Source organism: Lactuca serriola, chromosome 4 (genome assembly GCF_051521515.1).
Source record: "Lactuca serriola cultivar US96UC23 chromosome 4, Lser_US96UC23_V15, whole genome shotgun sequence".
NCBI classification, from domain to species: Eukaryota; Viridiplantae; Streptophyta; class Magnoliopsida; order Asterales; family Asteraceae; genus Lactuca; species Lactuca serriola.
In genome coordinates, this window is record NC_136411.1 from 388,672,206 (window position 1) to 388,697,299 (window position 25,094).

Here is a 25,094-nt window from a genome sequence, read left to right on the forward strand (position 1 = left end):
TTTATTGCTAAACTATTTTTTTAAACCAAATTAAATGGTGGATTAATGATGGAGAGCTCTAATTATAAGAGTGTACTTTATTTTTCTCTCATTGTAATTGTACTATTCCCAGTTCTTTGTTAGTATTTTAATTTAATATAATTTATTTTGTATTGAAATTCTCTGAATTTATATTATTTTATTTAATCAATGATCAATTAAACCATCACTGTATTTACTTTGACTATTTTTGCAAAAGATGTTGAGAGTTCAACTATTAAACATTGAGTATTAGTGACAAAAAATACTTATGGTCACATGTTTTTTTTTTCTGTTATCATAACAAAATATTCACTTTTCGACACACATAAGAATTAAACAGTAATCATGAAATACTAATAGTCATATGTTTCTCTTTTTTCACGACGATTGTTTACTTTTAGTCGCACGTAAAAATTAAACTATAACCATACAACACTTGTAGTTCAAGGTTCTTTTTTCATTAAACCTTAAACATATAATACTTAGGCCCTGTTTGATATGGCATCTGACTGAGTCAGGTCAGACATTGTTGCTGACTCGGTCAGACAAAAGGTGTTTGATAGACAAAATCTTGACGTCTGACTCGGAAAACAATATCTGACCGAGAAAGAAGTTGGGAGTTGGCTGACTGAGAAAGAAAACAAGGCTTTCCAATAGTACCCTTGGCTTGGATAAAAATTTGCAACTAATGAAGGCTACAAGAATAGAACTTGGGTCTCCTTTGTAGAAGCAATGGTGTTTACGAGTAAGATGAAGGGTTTTTTGTGTTTTATCTTTAAAATAATATATTTAATGTCTATTATGGTGGAGGTTTTTGTATAAATTATTATTATTATTATTACTATTATTATTATTATTAATGTCTATTATTATTATTATTATTATTATTATTATTATTATTATTGTTGTTGTTGTTGTTGTTGTTGTAATATTGCATAAAAATGTGTATAGCATCAGGGTAAAATGGTCATTTTACACCAGTCAGCATATTCAGTCAGATTTTCAATCAAACAACATGATTTCTTACTCAGTCAGAATTTCTTACTCAGACAGACATTTCTCAGTCAGCACTTTATCAGTCAGCAACTATCAAACGGGGCCTTATAGTCCTTGTTTTTTTTTTCCTTAAAACATGGCCGTAGAATACTAAAGGTCACATGTTTTTTTTATGATTATTAATATTTTTTACTTATAATCACCTATATATATGAAATGAATTATAAATGTCCACAAAATAATAATAGTCATATTTTTTTTTCTTTTATCAAGACTATTATTAACTATTAAACATGCATAAGAGATTCAATCATGACTACGTGTTTTAAAAATTGGCAATAAAATACTCATAGTCACACGTTTTATATTTAATCATAGTCTTTTTTTCTTTTCTTTTTTTTTTTTTTTTTGCTTTTACACACCTAATAATTTAATCAGTAACCGTTAAATACTTACAATCATTTTTTTTTCTTTTATGATGACTATCTTTTACTTTTATACATACACCAAGTTGTAAAAAGTAACAATAAATTACTTATAGTTACAAATATTTTCTTTTTTTATGAATATGATATACCTTTTAGCCACACATAACATGTTTAACTATGACTATAACATACTTATACATATACATTTTTTTCTTTTATCATGAAAAATGTTTATTTTTAGACACACATAATAAACTAAACATGACCATAAAACACTTATAGTTACTTGTTTGGTTGCTCTTAATCAGTGTGTAATAAACGCTATCGTATGGACACACAAATAATTAATGTAGCCATATATTACCTTTTAGTTACGTTGCATTCAAATGTCAATATCAATATCTGCTCCATGATACAGCCACATAAACATTTGTTTCATGTGACCATATAATAATCTATTGTCTATAATAAAAACCATCACAAAGTTTTTCCATATATCTAACAAAAATGTGACGCATGGTGACATTTGGCCTCATTGTTCCAGTATGGCTAATAATTGTCACATTTGTTATGTTTAAACGTGTCTAAAGGTTTCAACTATATTTTTAATGGTCATGAAATACAACTTAAAATGTCATTAAAACAATGGTAGAATTTTAGCAATAACCTTTAGACACAATTTTAGTCAAAAGTGTGGCCGGGCGGTTTTGGCAAAAGTGTGACCATAGGTCATTTTTGTACTAGTGGAAATAGTGTAAGGTTAATGCAAAAAGAAATTGCGTGTCTCGCTTTCTTGCGTCCGGACGGTCGTCGTGGTGGGGAGATCTCCTTGATATCATTCGGGATCTCATCGGTTTCGACGTTTAGGACGACGTGAGTCCGTACATCCGACACGTCGACCGAGCTTAAATTTCGAGACCTCTTGGATTGAACTTTCGACGATGTAGGAGTTTTATTCCACCTTAGATCCACTAACAACAACTCCTATGATTTGTCGAACTCGAATACCTGTCCCATTTTGAACCGATATTGTTCTTTTGCAGATTTGAGCAAATCAAAGTCGTTTGCTCTGCCTGCTGTTACGATTGAAGCCTGGTGTAAATACCATTGAATTTTGTGCCCCGCTTAGTTACTTGACTTCATTTGCTGCTTAGCGTGTCCGTATTGCGATACAGTTTTTTCTTCAACATAACGTGAAATTTTTCGAGCACCGCCCCCATATAAGCACATTTCTTCTTACCATTATGGAGTACTACACCATGTCGTCGTCAAAGCATATTCCTCCTTCGATGTCCACCATTATGGAACTTCCTCACTTTCCGTTTCAACCGCTATAGATTTCCCTTTCTCTTTCCCTCTCCTGCTACTTCCCATTTGCACTTCAACCGATGATTGTGTTGGTGGTAGTGGTTGGTTGTTTGTGGCATCGAAGCGAAAGTCGTGAAAATATTTTTTTGTAAATTTGAGTTTTGCCAAAAAAGATTTTGTTGAAGGTAATGTAAGTTAGGAAATTGCAATTAGTGGTGAAACGGGATTGAAAGTGGCTCCTTGGTATGAGATTTGTGGTGATCCTTAAGACGATAAAATGTTGAAATAATTTTCGTAACCGGTAAATCCAAGAGGCAGGGTTGTGTTTGGTTGTATGTTTGTGTTTGCTGGAGGGGTCTGGGTTTTGATCCATTTTGTTTGGTTGAAGAAAGTATGGGATTTTATAAAATATAAAGAGAAATTAAGGTGAAATAATAGATTAATATGTTGTATTTATAGTAAAAAATAAAAAGTAATTTTTTATTACAATTTGACCGTTTGACAAAGGTCTAATGTTCAAACGGTTCATTTTGTGCTTGGTTCATTTTGTGCTTGTTTCATCTGGTCAAGACTTCAACGAGAACCAACGCAAAACGAGATGGAGGGGGCAGTATTCAGCTCATTAGGACGGCGTTGTGGCTCGTTCACATAGTCAAAAACGCCGTTAAGACGTCTCGTCTGATACCAATTGCTCTAAAAAGATATTGTAATTTTAAATAAGAAAAAAATATATAGAAAAGTTTTATAGGATATTTAAATACCATCCATAAATCCAAAACTAACGTTCATCACCTTTCCCCTGTTTTTGAACCTTCAATCAATCCAATCCTACGACAATCTTCCCCTTTCAAACCTCTGCAAACCTGCTTTCATCTTGAGAATTCAAGCTCAAAAACCCGAATTAATAAGCAAATCAAATCCTGGGTTTCCTTTTCAACACCTCCAATTCCCATTTTGTCAATCTGAAACAACAATTCAGAGTGGCGGAATGGAGTATTTCCAGAGGGCAAAAGCCGTTCGGCTACGGAGCCACCACCGGAAGTACCTATTAGCAGATGACGACGGCGAACATGTGATCCAAGACCGGCAAGGCACATTCAAGAACGCGAGATGGAAGGTTGAATTCGACGATAAATACGACAATGTGATTAGATTAAAATCGTGTTTTGGCCGGTATCTCACCGCTTCCGAAGATCCACACATCCTTGGCGTCACCGGTCAAAAAGTCATTCAAAGTGTTCCCCGTAAAATTAATTCCTCCGTCGAATGGGAACCGATTCTAGAAGCTTCAAAAGTCCGGCTCAAAACCCGATACGGGAATTATCTACGAGCTAACGGCGGAGTTCCTCCATGGAGAAATTCGATTACACATGATATTCCTCATCGGCATCGCAATTGGATCTTATGGGATGTTGAAATCGTGGAAATTAGGCTTCATCCACCAAAACGGAAATCAGATCCGTCCTTGGATCTCGATCTGGATAGTTCATCTTTTCATCTCCTATCCTGCCCCTTCCCTATGGTTTGTGTGATCAATTTCAATTTTTTCCATCTGATTTGATCATCGGAATCAGATTAGTGTTCTAAATTGGATCATCTGTATGTCAATTTACAGGGGAGCGATCCAAATTCCGGGAATTCGAAGAACGAAGGGAGGATGATTTATTACAAATTGGTGGATGATGATGGCGAGATTTATGATGCGGAAGGATCGTTTCTGTTTAAGGGTAACACCATAGAGGATTTGACTCAAAATTTGGAGGAAGAAACAGAACTGGAGAATATTACTGTGTGTTCACGCAACCCTTTGAACGGCAGACTTTATCCCCTCCGGCTAGCTCTGCCGCCGAATAACACAACGCTGAATATTATTGTAGTTCCTGAAACCTCCAAAGGTTTTGAATTTGAAGAAGCTTTTTCTCATTTTGATTTTGGTTCTGTCATCTGTGTGTGTTCCTAATAGATGTATTGTTCATTTTTTGTGTTTTGATCAGCTGCAAAGGATTTCCAGACGATTTAACCATGGTGATTGCAGGCTACTAATATATCTGCATATGTGATGTGTTTAAATCGAAGATAGACAGGAATGAAAGCAAATCGTTAGAAACCAAGAGTGATTCCTAGCTAAAAACACTATGATTCATTCGTGGAAACTTTGATCCAAATCAAATTTTGTAACATCAAACGCATTTGATTTCGTTTTTTAGAAACTAATCGTATAACATCAAACGCATTTGATAAGCATTTTGTTTTTCTAACTTATTTGTATTTCAAAAAGGGATAATGACTTAATAGGTTAATATATTTTTCGATTAGTACATATTTGGTCACTGAATTTTTTTTTCGTCCACATTTACCCTTTCAACTTGTTAAACTGTACATATCCAGTCCTTATGACCGGTTACTTCAGGTTAGCCGGAAAATATGACTTATTAGGGTAATATATTTCTCATTTTGTACACATTTAGTCCTTAATATTTTTGTACACATTTAGTCCTTAATATTTTTGTACACATTTAGTCCTTAATTTTTTTTTTGTTTCAAAATAAGTCATTTGTTGTTTCTATACCAATTCGGTATTATGAATGATTTATTTAAGGTTTTTCTCACGACATCTAATATGGGACTACCATTGATGACAGGGACGGTTCTCTTTGGGTGCCCGCAGTGGCACCGACAACTCCTGCTTTTTCTGTACACAATGTAAATTTTTCGATATTTTTCGATTTTTTTTCTTTTTTCTACTTACTGGCAACACCTACTACGGACCGGCAACGCCTACTACCAAATCCTACGTCCGTCCCTGATTGATGAGGTGTTTGGGGCTGTTGATGTTTATGTTCATCGCGGCCTCGACTGTTTGGTTGCATAAGTCTTGTGGTTTGGCTTAGGTTTTGTATTCTGAACGTCGTAACTTCTTCATACGATATCTAATTTTAACGATCTTTATGTTTACGTGTTCGTTTTTTAAGTCTGCTATAACTTTCGTTAAGATTACCCCCGTTACAATATAATATGTTTTTACTTACGATTTTATAAAAATAAACATCCATAAATGCATTCATAAAAAAAACGTATGGATATAAAGATCGTAATTAAAAAATATATTACTTTTTAACGAAAGTAATCTAAACAAAAATTGAAGTAGACTAAAATACAAACACATAGATATAAAGATCGTTAAAATCCGAGATAGAATGAAAAAGTTATGATGTTCAAAACACATGATTTAAGCAACCAAGTAGTCGAGATCGCGATGGACATAAGTATCAAAAGTCTAAAACATCTCGTTAATGATTATTCCATGCAAAATGTTATGAGAAAAACTTAAAGAAAACATTCATAAGTATTGAATGAGTACAAAAACAAAAAAAAATTGCAACAAAAAAAAATGAAGGACTAAATGTGTATAAAAATATTAAGGACTAAACGTGTACAAAATGAGAAATATATTACCCTATTAAGACATTTTTACTGGTTAACCTGAAATAACCGGTCATAAGGACTGAATGTGTACAGTTTAACAAGTTGAAGATGTAAATGTGAATAAAAAATAAACTCAGTGACCAAATGTGTACAAATCGAAGAATATATTACCCTTTTAAGTCATTATCCCTTTCAAAAACACACCCTCTATTTATTAGATTTTTACAAGGTTGTATTATATTTTTTGTTATATTTGAAATTATATTATTAAATAAATACAACCAACCAAAATTAATTGTTATATTATTAAAACAAACATTTTCATAAATAAAAAATACAGATTTATAACATATTTTAATAAATATTACCATCGTTTTATAAATATATTATGCAAAACAGTTAAATTAAAAAAAAAAAAAACTGTAAATTTAAAATTATTACAAATTAAATAAATTAAATACTTAAACATTAAAACTTTTTTAAAGAGTAAAAATGACAAATAAAATTTTAACACCAAATTGGTGTTAACACACAACATAACAAAAAAATTATGTGTGATATTATTTATAGCACTAAAATTTGATGTACAAATTAGTATTAGGTTGGAGAAAGTTTATATTAGTTTTTAAGTTATTTACATAAAATACTTTATATTTTGATTGTTTTAAAATTAATTTTTTTGTTTTTGAAAAAAGACCCAAACTTTACCGATTACTTGTTATTTTAAATCTCGACAGCACCAACATGTAAATAGAGTTTTTTATTTCATAAAAGACTCTACATTTTGTAGTTTATTGTTTTAGACCAATTTTTTTCCAAAATAGATCCAACTTTATTATTTCAAAATACAACCACGACACGCTGTGGTTGTATACTTCTTAAGAAATTGATATGGATAGAACATCACTAAACAAACATAAATAAAAAAAATAAAAAAAAACATTTTTGACATTATATAGTTGTAATAACAACTTTCTCCTTTAAAATAGTAATGATATCCATGCAAATATGAATTTTTAAGGACATGGAAGTAACATCCATAAAAATCACAACAAATAAAAATGTTTACAATACCATGATTTAAAATTAGAGTCTCCCAAAATCCAATTAGTAGTAAAACTAAAGATGTGTATAGTCACGCCTTCGCCTCGCCATGTTCATTTGAAGAACCTGAAAACATAACTAAAATTGTAAGCACGAAGCTTAGTGAGTTTCCCCAAAGTACCAATACACAAACAAATAACATATACAAATAACAGCATGTCGGGTCCATTCAACCATCGGGTTGAAATACCCCAGGCCCAATCAACCATCGGGTTGGAATGTTAATATATTATGGGTCCAGTCAACTATCGGTTGGAATACCCCAGACCCAATCAACCATCAGGTTGGAATGCCAATATAAAATGGGTCAAGTTATCCTCGGGATGGAATACATTCAGGCCCAATCAACTATCGGGTTGGAATGCCCCTGACCTGTTGGCTCACATATAAGGTAGTAAAGCCTCAACCCCCAACCAAATATGTCGACATATACATAACAGATAAACATATAATAAACCAACAGGAAAACAGGCAAATCTACAGATCACTACCGCATAACAACATCCTATAAACTAGGATACAAATCTAACAGATCACTACAACACAGCAACATACGGTAAAACGGGATATCAATCCAATAGGTTGGCCTTGGTGCCTTCGACCCAGAAGTATAGTGAGGAAAAACTCACCTGAGGCGGCTGAATATCTCGAACAAAAGCTCGAATCGTTGATTCAGAAATCTGCACGCACTAGCACCATCAAATATCATCCAATTAATAATTGAATCTCGACCCATAATCAAGAATCTGAACTACTTTCCTAATGACCAGGGTAAAAGACCATGTTACCCATTTTTCTTATTTGGCCCAAAACCAAGGCCCGATATGGCCCAACTTCCTATTTGGGCCCAAAAACCATCATGAATCAAATTCCAAGAAAGCCTATAATCATTCCATGGCCCAAGGTCAGAATTCCATTGGCCAAACGGGGCCCAAACCAAAAGATCCAAGATTTCACATCCTGTGGAGTATGCCCCGCGTACCAGAAGTGTACGCCCAACGTACTCACCCTCTAAGCGCACAGTACAAGTTCTTAAAGCATGAAACTCCATTTACGCTGAGCGTTCTTCTGAGTAAGCCCAACGTACTCATCAGGGGGCCAAAATTTCATATTAATTTCTTATTGGGTTAAGTCAAAGGCATCCAACCACTTCTCTTAACCCTAAATGATGTCTTAAACCATAAATTTGAAAACTTTAAGCCTTTTCATGGCTAATGATGTCTAAATCTCTAAAATCCTTCCTTCCACAACACTCAAAACCACTTAACTCTTGCATGGTGCTAAGGAAATGAACAAGCAATCATTTGTATGGCTCAATACATTTCAAGACCTCAAAAAGGACGGTTAATATGCTTTGGAGTACTCAATACTCACAAAAATCCAAACTTTGGGAAAAAAGCTTATGAAACTATGACATAAAAAGATCTATGAATAGAGTCATCAAGTTTGAAGCTTTATAACCTGAGAAGGTAGATCAAGATGCACTAAACCTGGATCCACAAGCTCCAAACAATCCCACACTTCTCTAAGAAGCTCCTTCTTCTTCTATGAGCACCAAATACATGAAATACCACCAAGAACTCAAGAACCACACCAATGGAGGCTAGAGCTTCATTTCTAGAGTTTAAGGGGATGAAGATAATAGGGTTTGGTTGTGAGTTCAGGTGCTTAAATAGGGTCCAAGACCCTAAATTAGGGTTTGGGTCTGACTGGAGTACATTCTGCATGCGTACTTCTGGTACGCCCTGCGTACTCCCTTAAGTATCTGCGACCAATCTACCTAGTACACCCATCATACTCACATGTACGCCCTCCCTACGTACACTTATGTACTCCCCACGTACTAGATTTAACCTTTGGACCATTAACTTCTGAATGCCATAACTTCTTCGTTCTAAGTCCATTTTCGACGATCCTTATATCCACGAAAAGGTAACGAGAAGTTATACACTTCTATAAACTCATCCTTGCCTTAAAACATTCTGAACAAAAATTCAAAATTCATAAAATCCTGACTGCCACTTTGCGGTTATACCCTTAGGGTCTAAATAACACACTAAATTCCCAGATCATCTACCCTATCTTATCCGAATAACACACTAAATTCGGAACAGGGCGTTACAACTCTCTGTCACTTGAATTGGATTTCGTCCTCTAAATCACTCCTTACCACCCACCTGGAAACCAAACACTCCGGCCAACTCCTCCTAACTGAGAACAAAACACTGATCCTTTACCTAATGAACCAAACGTTACTGCTATGAATCCGAAGCCCATAACTTACGTGATCTCCATGCAGGTTGACCCAAATACAAAGCCTTCAGCATGACTGGATCACCTCAACCCAATATACCATCACATATAACATAACTTGCTGATAAAAATATATGATACATCAATATCATGACGACTCCCAATGCGAGTCTCATCTATTTAACCGCTACTAAGAAGCACATACAACGTCAACATGCTCAACAACTTCGTAGTTATAAGACCGAACTTCTAATGAGAACCACAAAGTTGGGGACTCTCAACTACAATCACCGAATTAAATCCAACAATATGCCTATCGAGACTGGGAACCCATTAAATCTAAGATTCAAAACCCATATCCCATAACTGGTATTCATCCTTTCATTGAATTTGTCCCTTGCCTTTGAGTATGATCACTGCCAACCACGTGGAAAAGAACTCAAACACATCAATCGCGAATTTTCCACCAATTCCAAATCCATAATATGCACCAAAAGCCTTTAATAAACCCTTGACTCCCTGACACGCCATTCACAACCACTGTTCCTATGAGTAAAGATGAGAAATCTAAGAATTTTTAAAATTTCCTCCAATCCTTATCAACTCAGGTGTACCCACACATGACAAATCACTCAATACATTCACCAAGAACTTTATAATTCGAGACTTCATAACTGATACCCAATCTTGATAATTAACCCCTAATAACAGCTTGCGAACAAACGAGATTTATAATGCAAACATTTCATGGAGACTTTTGGATACGCGATTGATACTCCCAACAACCCTTAAATTTTCCTTTTATCCAAACCAATTGATTTGTGAGTCTCCCGACTTCCATCATCGCGCCAACACCAAAAGTACCCCAAGTAGAAGAAACGAACAATCATGATCAGTAGGCCCACAACTTATGACTGGAATACCTCTACAAGGTCCTCAACATAGGTATGGATTGCCTCCGAGCCCACAACATGAGTCTGGAATGCCCTACCCGACCCTCATCTCATGATTGGAATGCTCTCGCTATCACACCGATCTTGTCAACATTACATCATTCTTCCAGCACTCTGGGGGCCTAAAGATACTCACCTTATTCCATCGCCTTGCATGGACCTAAAACCTAATCATCGCCCATCTTAATGTTAAACGTGCACCACAATGTCATAATCTTACCACGCACAATTGCTTTCACAGAATAAGCTGCTACCAATCCAAACCTTACGTAATCATGGTAGAACATGAACCACGAATAGAATAAATAGTCGTACTCTTGATTCAATTCAAAGGCTATAACCCAAAAAGAACCATGCATATAATTCGAACCAAACGCTCCATTGATATCTCGACCAGACCATATACATCTCTCTCGGCAATATATAATGAATTTACCACAATGCACACCCTTAGGGAACCTATAACCTCATCCAAAAGGCATAATACAAGAGTTCTATTGAAACTACAAACCTCAATCAGTAATAGAAGACGTCCTCATGATCGGTCGAAACAAGTTCCCATACTTGATTGAGACTGAACAGATCCCACCAGTACGCAAGTATCTCACTAAAACCTTGGAGGGAGTCATCCAAAAAATGATGCTAAGGCTTTATTCAGGTCCATCCATTTACTAACCCTAAATTCTGGACTCCCAATAACCAAGAACATCGTCCAAACTCAAGCCGAACCTGACGATATGTCAAAGAATCCATTGAAATTCAACTGATACAGTCCAATACTTCCGAAGAATCTCCACTTTGATGACGCATGAAGTGACCAACGGTCAAGAATATATTCACACTTAATCCAGTGAACCAAAACCCACACGGAGCTTAACATACCTGTCTCTAGAAATGATTTTCCGATCGACATCTGCCCACTCTAAACTGAAAATAGCAATCCAAACAATGAGTTGACAAATCCCTTAACAACTGATACTCAACCTAGGTGATCCTAGTGGCTCCTCATTTATACATTGGCATTCTGAAAGGAAACAATGACTACACGAGCTCCTTGACCAACTACTTTCTACTGAGAGACAATTTGTGTACCTCCTAAACACCTACATCCGATAGCCACTTGCTCTATGCCCTCAACTTGACCAAATTTTTAACCGAGATCCCACATAATTGCACCGAAAATCCCTCTGGACCATTCCACCAATATCACTAACTCAAATAGATCGATGATCCTCCAAGTAGAATATCCAGTTCTCCCCCACTTAGGGTTCGAACTACTACCCACTAGTGTTGGAATCAAACTATAACTCAAACCGGCTCAACCAGGTACAAACCGTCTCTGACTCTTGGAATGCATAACACACTTAGGACGATCTTCCAGATAAGGTTCAATCAAATCCAAATAGAATTTTGACTCTCAGCTGAAGACCTCTGAAATTTTCCAATCATAAACACTTTAACTTTAAGGATTCCATGCAAATACATACGCAAACACCAACTTACGATCCGAAACATACACTCCTAGCCTGTAATCCTAACTGACAATCCGATACCTAACCTGTCTATATCCAAAGAACACGAACCCTTGATTGCATCACAAAACATCCATACAAAATCAATCCTCCTGTGCACTCCTATGCTGACATACTGTCGCCAAACACCGCGATCAACTCACTCCTTCTCTGATCTCGAAAAACTGCAAGGGCATAATCCTTGTCGCAGATAGTGACAATCTAATCCATCAATCCACCACTCAGCTTCTAGATGCAATCCCCAAGCTGATCATAACAATTGTTTCCTTCTTGAGTCCTGCAACTCAATGTACGGCCTCGAGAAAAACCCTCGAGACCTCCAAACCAACACACTCATATAGGTTTGTACCATTCAACCCAAACCGATATCGCCACTAGGGCCCGAAATAATTACCAGATCCATCCTCGTGGCTGAGCAACCATAACCAAAAGATCGACAGATACGGCCACTGCCACGAATCAGGGTATCAAACCATGTTATATTCCCAAACCAACCCTTAGAACCCCTGAAGTTTTCCTCGATTCGATTATGGATCATGTGCTTCCAGTAGTACAGGACCAATACTACATTCCACACCTATCCATACTTTCCTTAAGAATCATCCCGGGTCCTCTAAGTCAACTACTCATAATAATACTCCCAATACTCTCTCAACAACGAAACAACCGTACTGAAATACTTCCTAGGCTCTCCTAGGATTCCTCACCTCCCCTAACGTCAACTGCTGAAGGACTCCAATCAATATCAGCCAACCACTTCATGAATACAATTATATGCAACAAAACTTAAATAACCTTCCGACTAAATGTAACATCCCAAAATTTAAGACCAAAATTTTCATTTATAATTAAGTTATTATAAAACCAACAGTATAAAAAAACATCCATAATAATATCCTATGTCAAAACCAAAGCGTAAATAATCAAAACATGTTATCATAAAAAAATATCAGAGTGTAATCCCAAAGATCTCATGTACGGAACAACATGTTGTGCTACGTTGCGATCGCCGGCTCCTTTCCTTTGAAAACGAAGTACCTGAAACCAAAACTGAAAACCTTAAGCACGAAGCTTAGTGAGTTCCCCAAATACCATATACCATACATATCAACATGCTGCCTAGCATATCTGGGTGCTGGCCTACCCCTTTGGTATCTTTCAACCGGATACTACCATACGTAATTGTGAGCCATACAAAACTATCATATATCATAATCAAATAAAATGATATGTGCCAAAACATAGTCTTGTCATTATGCTACGAGCTACCACATGGTCTTTCTTGCCAAGCTGGGGGCCACCCCCTTCGGTCTTACAGACAAGTGCCAAGAGCCAGCTCCTAGTCTTCCATACAAGCATCACAAAGACAACTAACATAAATATTGTTCTACTTATCTAATCAGCATATAGTGTACCGGGAGCCACCTCCAATGGGTCTTCTCACCATACCAATGGGTCTAAGGCACCAAGGCCGACCCATTTTATGTTATGTGGTACACTAGAATTTGTAGAGATATGTGGTATGCTAGTGATTGTTTGTTATTGCATGGAAGACCCCGAGGGGAGCCCGTGACAATTGGATATAAGACCATGTAGGATATCCCATGGCATTCCCGGGTAAAGACCATGCGGGGTAGCCTATGACACGATGGTGTAAGAACCTGAGGGGAGCCCATGGCATCCTTACATGTTTATGTATGTGTATGTAGTATGTTAGATACTCCAGTGATATTATATGCTAGGTTGATTATGTATGTTATTGCATGAAAGACCCCGAGGGGGGGGGGGGGGAGCTCGTGGCAGTTGGATATAAGACCATATGGGGTAGCCCATGACATTCCCAGGTAAAGACCATGTAGGATAGCCCATGACATGAAGGTGTAAGACCCTGGGGGGAGCCCACGACATCCTTACAGGTTTATGTATGCATGGCTTATGTGGTATGTGTAGCTTTATAGCTAATATAACTAATATGATATGTGTTATGTGGATTGTGTGCGGAGTATGCTCTGGGGAACTCACTAAGCATTAGCTTACATGTTGTGGATTTGTTTCAGGTACATCGGATCCCAAGGGCAATGGCAAGACGTGATGGTGTGGCATGCACTCTCACACAGACATTTTACGGTATACTCTGATATTTCTAAATAAAGTTGTAATGAATGTGGATTTGAAAACAATTGTTTTGGGATTTCATGGTTTATGGAAATGTATTTGATTAATTAAAAATTGAAAATTTTCTTTTGAAAATTGGGTCGTTACATTCCATCAATTTGATTATAATCAACAGTTAGAAATCGTTCATATGTAACTCCATATGTTTAATTCCAATAAAACTAAATCGCTAAGAACAAATTTAACGTACATTTTTTTTCAAGAAATATACATATCAAATGAAGAAATTAAAAAAAAACACCAAATACGTAACCAAAACGGTAAGAACTTAGCGTTTGCAAGGGTGGGTCAAAAGAAAATTTGATATTTCATGAGAGGCGTGTATGTATGAGAATGTAAAGAAAAGTTAGAGAAAGAGCAAAAACAAAATAAATGAAAGAGATATAGAGAATACCATATGGAATCGGCGGTGGTCGAAAGGAAGAAGGTAAAGTGGAAGTTATTTTAGGTCTAAACCGGAAAAAAAACAAAATGCAAGATCTTTTAGGAATAAAAAAGAAACATATTTTACTTGTTGACCTATGCGGGTATAAAATAATAAGCAACTCACAAGTTAAGGTTTTTTTTTGGAAAGAAAAAAGTTTTAGGTCTAAAAAGGAAAAAAAATCAAAATATAATGTCTTTTATAAAAATAACATTTTTTTAACATAAAACTGATGTTAACAACAAAAATAATGTTGGGTTTAGACTTGAGACACCTTTTACTAGAAGGTAGATGTGGACAAAATGACCAAAGAGCCAATGACCTAGAGGTATGGAGTGATCATCTCATATAAGAGAGCAGGGGTTTAAGTCTCGGTGGAGACATAGGTGGTTATTTAGGAGTAGATTAGTTAGTTTTCCGTTTCAAAAAAAAAACATGTCTTGAGACCATATAGGAATGGTCCAAAAAAAGGACCAGTCTAAAAAAAGACGAGACCATTCCGAGACCGACACAAGATCAGCTCAAGACTAACCTGAAACCGGAAGCCAACTTTATAAATGTATTATGTTTGTTTTAATCACATAATTTTTAGTCACACATTACCCAACTTCTTTTACTTTTTCTTTTATTAAATTTTAATTTATCATTTTTAGTAAAAAAAAAAGACTTTATAATGTTTGTTTTAAGACCATGAAACCAGAGTGACAAAATACCAGCCCAATACTATCTGAGACCAATCCAAAAGAAGACTGAATCGATCATAAAAGACCGAATCGTTTCGAAACCACTGCCAATAATACATCTCCAATGTAAGTGAATCTTTGACAAAATGGCATTTTCACAAACTAAAGGTGTTTAACAGTTTGTTTATAAGTAAGAGAAGGTTTGACGAGGCTGAATATATCTTATATTATATTATAAAACATATTAGTCACAACTTGAATTTTAAGCAGTTTATTAAAAAAAAATTAATTTGAAGAAAAATGACAATTTTAAAATATTAAGTTCATGTATATAAATTAATTTATATTTTTTAAACTTGACACCGATAATAATTAATTTACATGAAATGTATAAACAGAAAATATAAATATAAGGCCTAAACATAGATATTTTACTTAAAAGTAGTAATTTTTATTATATAATAACTAATAATAAAATCTAGTAATTATTGGGATATATACAGTAAAGTCCCAATATTTTCATCGATTTGACAAGAAAGTCCTAAACTTTATTTTTTTGACAGTAAAGTCCAAATTACCGGCAGTTTTTGACACTTTTACCCTTTTTTCCCGGTTATCCGGTAATTAGGATTTTTTTGTCAAAAAAAATAAAGTTTAGGACTTTCTTGTCAAATCGTCAATTAGGACTTTACTGTAAAAAAAAATAAAGTTTAGGACTTTTTTGTCAAATTGTTGAAAATATTGGGACTTTAGTGTATATATAACTTTTTTTGGTTAGAAATTTAATGATATGATACTTTTTAAGCATAAGAGTTATTGAAACCTTCACTAATCTGCTAGATCGTATTGAAATCCTTAACGTTTTGCTTCTTGTTAAATCGTTTTTTTAATCTCAAGAAACCGACATTGAAAAAAATTGAGATAATCAAGAAAGAAAGAACCAGGGTGGTGTTAACTTTTTGCAACTCCAAAAATGGAGAAATAAGAAACCAAAAAAAAACGAAATTGCCATTCTTTCCTTTCTCCACATTCACACCCTTTTGACTAGACATGTGTTGTTTGTGTTTGTATAAAGCCAGGGCAATTTCGTTTTTTTAGGTTTCTAATTTCTCCATTTTTGAGACTGCAAAAAGCCAACACAACCCTAGTTCTTTCTTTCTTTCTTGATTATCTCAATTTTTTTCAATGTCTGTTTGTTGAGATTAAAAAAACGATTTATCAAGAAGCAAACGTAAATGATTTCAATATGATCTAGCTGATTAGAGAATGTTTCAATAACTCTTATGCTTAAAGAGTATCATACCATTAAATTTCTAACCAAAAAAATTATATATACACTAAAGTCCCAATATTTTCAACGATTTGACAAAAAAGTCCTAAACTTTATTTTTTTGACAGTAAAGCCCTAATTGACGATTTGACAAGAAAGTCCTAAACTTTATTTTGTTGACAAAAAAGTCCTAATTACCGGCTAACCGGGAAAAAAGGGTAAAAGTGTCAAAAACTGCCGGTAATTTGGACTTTACTGTCAAAAAAATAAAGTTTAGGACTTTCTTGTCAAATCGATGAAAATATTGGGACTTTACTGTATATATCCCGTAATTATTTCTCCGTAAAAAAACTATTCGTCAAAAGAGCTATTTATCGTCGTCGCTTTGCGAGGACACACATCATTATCATCATATCATACTATATTATAAAGGAATGAATTTTTCTTTCATCATATTCATTTGAAACTCCCAACTCTTCATATTTCCAACTAATATACTTAATTTATTAACTTAAATATGTTTTTAGTTGTAAACATTATCACAAATGGAAGACTTTGTGACTTATCAATATGATATACTTAATTTGTTAACTTCAATATTGTAACGACCATAAAATTCCAACTAATTTAAACTTTTCAAAAACAACCCAATTTCATTAAGTTATTACAAAAAGGTTTTCAATACAATTATTATTAGAGTCTTCCCAGAACCACATCATAAAACATAATCATGAGGAGCGGTACGATCACGCCTTTGCCTTGTCACGGTCTCCTGAAGAACTTGAAAAACATTAAACCACAACTGTAAGCCCGAAAGGTTAGTGAGATACCCGCAAAATACCAACCACATATACCATACACACATAACATGTCATATCACAACAGAACACAAAACAGCCATGCACTTCGGGTCTACTGTGTGACTGGTCCGCCGCATCGACCTTCAATCCACCTGGTCCACCCTCCGAGTCTAACCACATACATTGAGTCTACAGTGTGATTGGTCCACCCGCACCGGGCCTTCAATCCACCTGGTCCACTCCCTGAGTCTACAGTATGACTGGTCCGCCCGCACTGGGCCTTCAGTCGGCCTGGTCCACTCTCCGAGCCTCGGCACGTCTGTTCCGCCCGCTTGGGGCCTACAGCCTATCCGGACCGCTCACTGGGCCTTCGGGATAACCGGTCTGCCCTGGGTATGTTGGCCTACAGCACAAAGCAGGACCCGCCTCAACCCAACCCCAGTCCAACAACCATGTGCACATAAACATTCAAACATATAACAATTCACATCCAATCAAATCGATCTAGCAGATCACATAGCATAACATCATCCTAACCGGGATACCGACCTAACCGGTCACTAGCATAGCATCATCCTATGTACCAGGATTCTGACCTTAACCAGGTCTCTAACACATACCATCCTAACTACCAGGATGCAGACATAACAAGGCAATAACATAACAACGATACCCGGATCACAATCCGAAAAAAAGGGCCGGCCTTGGTGCTGTAGACCCTGTCGATATAGTGAGGATAACTCACCTCGCAACTGTCGACTGAAAAGATAAGCCCAAGCTGCTCCGACCACTGATACGATCTCCACCACTAGCCAACACCAAAACACTGGACTCAAAACAAAAGCCAATAATTACCAAAATGCCCGTGGAAATCACTGGTCAACCCTTGGTCAAAGTCATTCTCCTGACTGACTCTACTCGCCGAGTCAACCCGATGACTCGTCGAGTTCCCATGCACAGAACTTCCCAAACCGCGACTCAACTCGTCGAGTCACCCCGAGACTCGCCGAGTCCAACAACTCTAAGTCCTTTCTCACTCAACTCACCGAGTCATCCCTTGACTCACCGATTCACGGCTCAACCAAAAGAAGGTTAGGGCCTCACGACCGGACTCGCCGAGTCCAAGGCTATCTTCAACCAACTCGCCGAGTTCCTACCCATCTTCAAGCAACTCGCCGAGTACACCTTTGTGACTCGCCGAGTACCTCTAGATCTTAATCTATAAAGAAGCTTTCTAGGCCATGCAGCTGATCCAAACCATAGATCTAACCTCCTACAACCCATCCATCACGTAAAGTGGCAAACTTTACGTGAATCCAAGGAGATCTAGGCATTATACACTCTAGAGCTAGGGTTTGGACAAAAGAACTTCACCAACAACTCTTGAGCATAAACTTTATGGCTTTCAGGATCATTAACAACCTAGATCTTGGGTAGCAACCCTAGCTCTTGCACCAAACTTGAGATGGACCTCATATGTGTCCCCAAAAACCCCACAATTGATAGATCTAGGTGCACAAAAGCTCAAACAGAAGATTATTACCTCAAATGAAAGCTCCAATTGTAGAATAAGCTGAATCTTTGCAAAGCTCCTTTCTCAAACCTCCTTTCTCTTCGATTTCTCCCCAAGATTCCCTCCACAAAGGCTCCAATCTCTCACAAGGAAAGCTCACACGAAACTAGGGCTTCTGGAACACAAGGGGGAGGTAAAGAGGCTGGGGGAGAGGATATCATGTTCTTTATATAGGGCTCAACCCCCGAATTAGGGTTTTCTCCACTCAGCATTAACTCGCCGAGTCCAGCCGCCGACTCGCCGAGTTGGCCACTTAACACGCGACCAGAGTCGCGACCCTACTCGCCGAGTCCACTCGTGGACTCGCCGAGTTGCCCTTCCACAATTACACTTTGCACCCTGAACTTGCACTCCTAGATTCGGGATGTTACAAATATATTGTTAAATAAATAATCCGCATTAATATATCAAATAAGCTTAAAAATTTAGTGTAAAATTTAAAAGCTAAAGTAAAATATCAAATAATGTATAAAAGAATTCAATATATATATATATATATATATATATATATATATATATATATATATATATATATATATATATATATATATATATATATATAACATATAAAAGAACCTAAATTGATTAATCGAATTAACTAAAAGGTGTCTGAAAACTATATTTTATAATAACTAAAATTCAGTTCAGTTGTTTTAAAAATTATTTATAATAATAATAGTTAAAAATAATAGAAACTTAAAAATTAAATTCTGTTAGAATATAAACATTTGTTGATAATTTAAATAATCATCATGATGAAATTAGACACCGTCATTTTTTCCTTAAAAAATCAATAAATCATAACAGTAGTAAATTAAAATAGTTGATAAATATAACAAATATTATACACACGTAAAACATGAATAGAAAACATTAAATTATTTGATTTTAATACGCGTTATTTTATCTACTGTTCAAATTAATTATAATTTTATATAAACTAAATATAATAATAATTAATTTATAGTTAATATAAATGATATAAATATTTTCAATAACATAAGATTACCAAAAGTTTTAATTTTATTATGTGCAACGTGCAATTATTCGCCTAGTATACTTATAAAAGAAACATTTTTCCTTTCAGCACATTCATTTGAAACTCCCATATATTGTTTCTTTCACCATATTTATTTGAAACTCTCATGACTTTTCAATTTCTTTCTAGTAATAATTATAATTTGATAAATTAGGTTCAATAAATATCAAACCTAAAGTGTAATCATATATAAACTAAATTTCAATATTAAAATAATATCTTTACTTCTTCTTATAAAATTATGTTTTTTTTTAACTTTTAACATATTATACTTAATTTATTAGTTTTAATATATTGTTGGATGTAAATCATTATCATTTTAAAAATACAATTTTGGAACAATTTGTATAAAATACTTAAATTATTAATTTAAATATAACATTACAGGGTCAACTTAAATATAAATTTTAGTTTAACCTAAACAACCAAAATAATATTTTTTAGATAGTTAAAAGGGATAAATTTTAGTGTCTTTCTAATAATAATTATAAGTTGGTTAATAAGGTTAAATAAATATCAAACCTAAAGTATAATCATACATAAACTAAATTTCAATTTTAAAATAATATCTTTACTTCTATTTATAAAGTAATATCTTTAACTTTTAACATATTATACTTAATTTATTAGATTTAATATGTTCTTATATGTAAACCATTTTCAGTTTAAAGCTACAACTTTTGAATAGTTTGGACAAAATACTTAAATTGTTAATTTAAATACAACATTACAATCTCAAATTAAATATATTAAAAAACCAAAGAATATTTTGTAAATAGTTAAAAGGTGATAAATTGTAGTGACAAGTGCAAAAACTAAATTATAATCTCCATTTAACTAAAATATTTCCTAAATATACTTTTATAATCGCTAAAAGTTTTTAAATAAGTAGCTTAAAATATTTTAATTTTAATTTTAAGTTTTTGCATTTCATCAATTGCATGTATTTCAAAAAAAAAATGTACGAGATGATGACACTCTTTACATACAAGTGCTCCATGAAGTGGGAAAACGAAAGATCAAAATGAAAAAAAAAATAATAATAATAATACTGAAGCAACCGGATCGTTACCAGAAGTGTAGAATCAGTTGTCATAACTAGGGGACCCAAACGCCGTAATTCGAGACCCTAGCCTTAGATAATAAAAAAAATTTATATTGAAATGTTTTTGGGCGGTAATAAGTGTTGGATTAATGTCTAAGCCCATAACTATAATTGGTAAGACTTGACCCGACCCGGCATGGTCCATTTGGGTTGCATGGCATCGGGACAATTGGATAGACAAGATGAGGAAAAATGATACTAGTGATTTATATTAATATATTATAAGTATTGATCATGAATTAATTTATAATTAATTAAGTGATCCAAAGGAACTAATTAAATATGGACTCTAAGATATAGTTATGTGATGGGCCAAGTTCATTTAGGTTGAGCTAAGCTTTCATGGATAGTCCATGGAGTGTTTAACCCATGGATCATATGAAATGAAAGGTCATGGGTATTAGGGTTTAACCCTAATCTCCACACTATATAAAGATGTCCTTGGTTGGTGAAATTGGCACTAGTGTGTGTACAAAAAAGGGCAAGGCCGCTTTCACTAGAGAGAACCAAAGTATCCTTATTCTCAAGGTTATTCCAAGTGTTCATGGTGTTGTGTGAACCATTTGAGGTGTCACACTTGGGGCACTAGGCACTCAAGCTTCATGAAGACAAGTTACATAAAAAAAGGTATGTATTCTATCTATTTTATTACCCAAGTATATGCTATTTGTATGCTAGTATAGGGTAATATCTTGGAAACTTCATATTTGCATGTATAATAGAGAAAACATAGATCCAAGGTATTTAGGGTTGTATGTGCACCATAGGATGTTGTAGTATACAAAAACCCAATAATTAACAGCTTTAGGATGATTTGCTTCTAAATGTATAAAAAGAATCTTTATCGGCAACTCTGGACCCACAGAACATGGACATATTTGTTGACACGCGTTACCCCCGCGGTAATAGAGAGCTTAAGTATTAGATCCACACTATAACATCCGGATACCCAGGTATCCTATTTTATTCTTTTATTTTTGGGGATTGTGAGGAGACTCGGCAGATTGGCGTCTAAACTCGCCGAGTATGGTCACGGATTCGTATGCGAGTTAACAGCTGGACTCGGCGAGTCCACACTGTTTAATGAAACCCTAATTTCCAGGGTTTAAGACCTATTTAAAGGCCCTTAGGTCCGTCATTTGCGGCCACCAACCCCCAGAGAGAAATCCTAAGAGATCTAGAGCGTTTGTGAGGAAGAAGAGGCCATTCTTGATCCTTTTGTGGGTGTTTTTGCAAGACGGAGGTGACCAAGGCAAGAGGAGGCTGAAGGTGGAGCGATTGTGGTGATTTCTGAGTTCTTAGAGATCATATTGAGGTATTTTTCACTGACCTTCTTCAGTTTTGATGTTGATTCTTAGTGTTAGGGTTTCTAACCCTTTTAGAGGATGAATAAGTGGAGCATTTGGTCCCTTCTCAAGTCTATGTTCTGGATCTGGACCCAAAGAGGTCCAGAGACCTTAACCCTTGGAGCTTTATGAGTTATTTTGGGAGCCATGAGCTTGGGATGTCATTTTTGGGGCTAAATCACCAAGTTAGACCATTTAAATGATATATGAGTGTCAAGGTATGAACTTTACATGATTATCATGCTTGGGAAGGCCAGATCTATGAATGTATGGAACAGATCTGACCTTAGGAGGCCTATGGAGTTTGTGCATGGCATGAACTCATCGAGTCCGAAGAACAGACTCGACGAGTAGGATGAGGGTTTCCCGTAAATCACTCAGTGAGTGGACTTGCCGAGTTGGGGAATAACTCGGTGAGTCAGGGAGAGTCGGGGGGGACTGGAGTTCAAGGCGGAACTCGTCAAGTTGTTCTTGAGACTCGACGAGTTGAGTCGGGGTGGCCCCGCGATTCATGCCAGGTGGAACTCGTCGAGTCAGGGGAAGTACTCGACGTGCCAAGAGAGGGACTAAGAGAGTCAGTGGACACATGTAGACTCGCCGAGTCGCCCTAGTGCACTCGACGAGTCGGGTCAAAGTTTGACCATGGACCTTGTTGACTTTTAGGGTTGAGTACAGTTGTATTTATGAGAGTATTACTTTATGTGATTAGGCGGAGGCTAGATCACATTTCTTCCGAGTCAAATATTTACCGAGACACCGAGGTGAGTCTTCTCACTATACGTTACCTAGAGTGGTATTATGCGATGACCAGAGGGTCTTATGTGTTATGTATGAGATTATGTGCTATGTGATATATGTATGTTGTATGATGATATAGACCGGACCGGAGGGTCCAACGAGCTATGACCGGACCAGAGGGTCCAACGAGCTACGGGACTGGAGGGTCCCGCTGAGACACATCGACTGGAGGGTTGCATTATAGCCTCGAGTGGCGTATGTGTTGTATGCGGTATTTTGGGGAACTCACTAAGCAATTATGCTTACAGTTGTTGCGTTATGTGTTTCAGGTACCAGTGATGAGTGCGGGAAGGCGCCGACATGATTCGTACACACGCATTGGAGTTTATATATATTCTGATCTTGGGGTTTTGTACTGATACAATGTTGATACAATGTTTTTAAAATGAATGTGAATGATATTTTATGGTTTTCAAAGTGAAAAATTGTTTCAAATTTTTATGGTGTTACAAGTTGGTATTAGAGCCTTGGTTTGAGGGATTCGGATGCACCTTCGGGCATATCTGAACTCAAATTGAGGATTTGAGGAAAATTTTGATAATGAAGTACAATTTTAGAAAAGAGTAAAAAGAGTTTTGAGACAAACAGAGCAGAGCCGTGTGTACAATTAGCCAGCGCCCGAACGGTGAATCCCCAAAAGTACCCTTAAATTATGTGTTATGAGATATGTTATGTTACATTATGCATGCTAGAGTAGGCTAGGTATACATATTAGGACTAGAGTGGCCTGATTTGTGATGCCTTAGCCTAGGAGATTTCTGCTGCTGAGATGCTTTAAGAGCGAGTAGATAGCAGTTAGGAGCTCATGAGAGTAGAGTACTCGTAATCCAGGATCCAAGGAGGAGGACTTGGAGTGAATGCTGATGCGGTGTGGTCAGTAGTATTGGGCCCGTACTACTGAAGACACCAAATCAGTGGGCATTCCAAGTAAGAATCTTTTGGTCAACGGAGGACGAGTAGGGTTGCGTTATCGAGTATGAGTATGCTCAATCGGGTCTCTGATAATTATTGTTGTATTTCAGAGGCATCATGGTTGGGACTCGACACACACCTGAGAGCAGTGGTGTCAGCGACGAGGAGATCCGTCGATTGATTCACGAGGAGGTGGTTGCTGCCATCCGGGCTGAGATTCCTGAGATGTTTGGGGACATCAAGACCACATTGATCGAGAATTTTGAGTGGTATGCAGCGCTGACTGAGGCTGCTGCAGCTGCAGCTATTGCTGCTGTTGCTGCTGCCAGACCTCAGGGAGGTGACTCATTGTTGTTTTGGGAGTTCAGCAACACGAATCCACCAGATTTCGATGGGACGCAGGACCTGATTGCCGCTATGAGATGGATCTCTGACATCGAGGGATGTTTCTATACGTGTTCTTGTCTAGAGCACTTGAGGGTTCGGTTCACTCTGAACCAGCTCCGCTTGGGAGCGAAGGATTGGTGGAAGTTCGTGACGGCGGACTTCACTTTGGCTGAGATTTCCGAGGTGACCTAGGAGAGGTTCACCGCTATGTTCAGAGAGGAGTATGTTCCCTCGATGGAGAGGGAATGGTTGATTCAGGAGTTCTTGACCCTCAAACAGGGTACTGATTCTATGGCAGTGATCATCAGGAAGTTTCATGAGAGGGTGATGTTTTGCCCTGAGCATGTGTCATCTGACCAGGCTCGTATGAGCCGTTATCTGAGTGTGCTGAGGAGAGACATTCGGGAGTTCGTGGCGAACTCGACTTTCCGGACATTTGCTGAGCTCCAGGCAAATGCTCGGAAGAAGGAGATTGAGTTGGAGACTCAGGCCAGGGAGGAAGCCGAGTCACAGAGGGCGGATCGGCAACCGGCTCAGTCTCAGCCGGTAGCCAAGCGGGCT

At 36.5% G+C, this 25,094-nt stretch overlaps 1 protein-coding gene across 2 annotated transcripts; it reads left to right on the plus strand.

The window, feature by feature from the left end:
• The first annotated feature begins 3,435 nt into the window (after positions 1–3,435).
• Positions 3,436–4,994, plus strand: LOC145097834 (uncharacterized). 2 transcript variants are annotated; one of them, XM_079035486.1, is made up of 3 exons: positions 3,442–4,275; positions 4,369–4,648; positions 4,748–4,994. In XM_079035486.1, exons 1-3 carry the CDS (start codon positions 3,742–3,744, stop codon positions 4,771–4,773), a joined length of 840 nt encoding a protein of 279 aa, XP_078891612.1. In that variant the 5' UTR covers positions 3,442–3,741; the 3' UTR covers positions 4,774–4,994. The 2 variants fall into 2 exon arrangements, with proteins under 2 accessions (XP_078891611.1, XP_078891612.1); XM_079035485.1 differs by lacking the exon at positions 4,748–4,994 and having other exon boundaries at positions 3,436–4,275; positions 4,369–4,728.
• Positions 4,995–25,094: the final 20,100 nt, after the last annotated feature.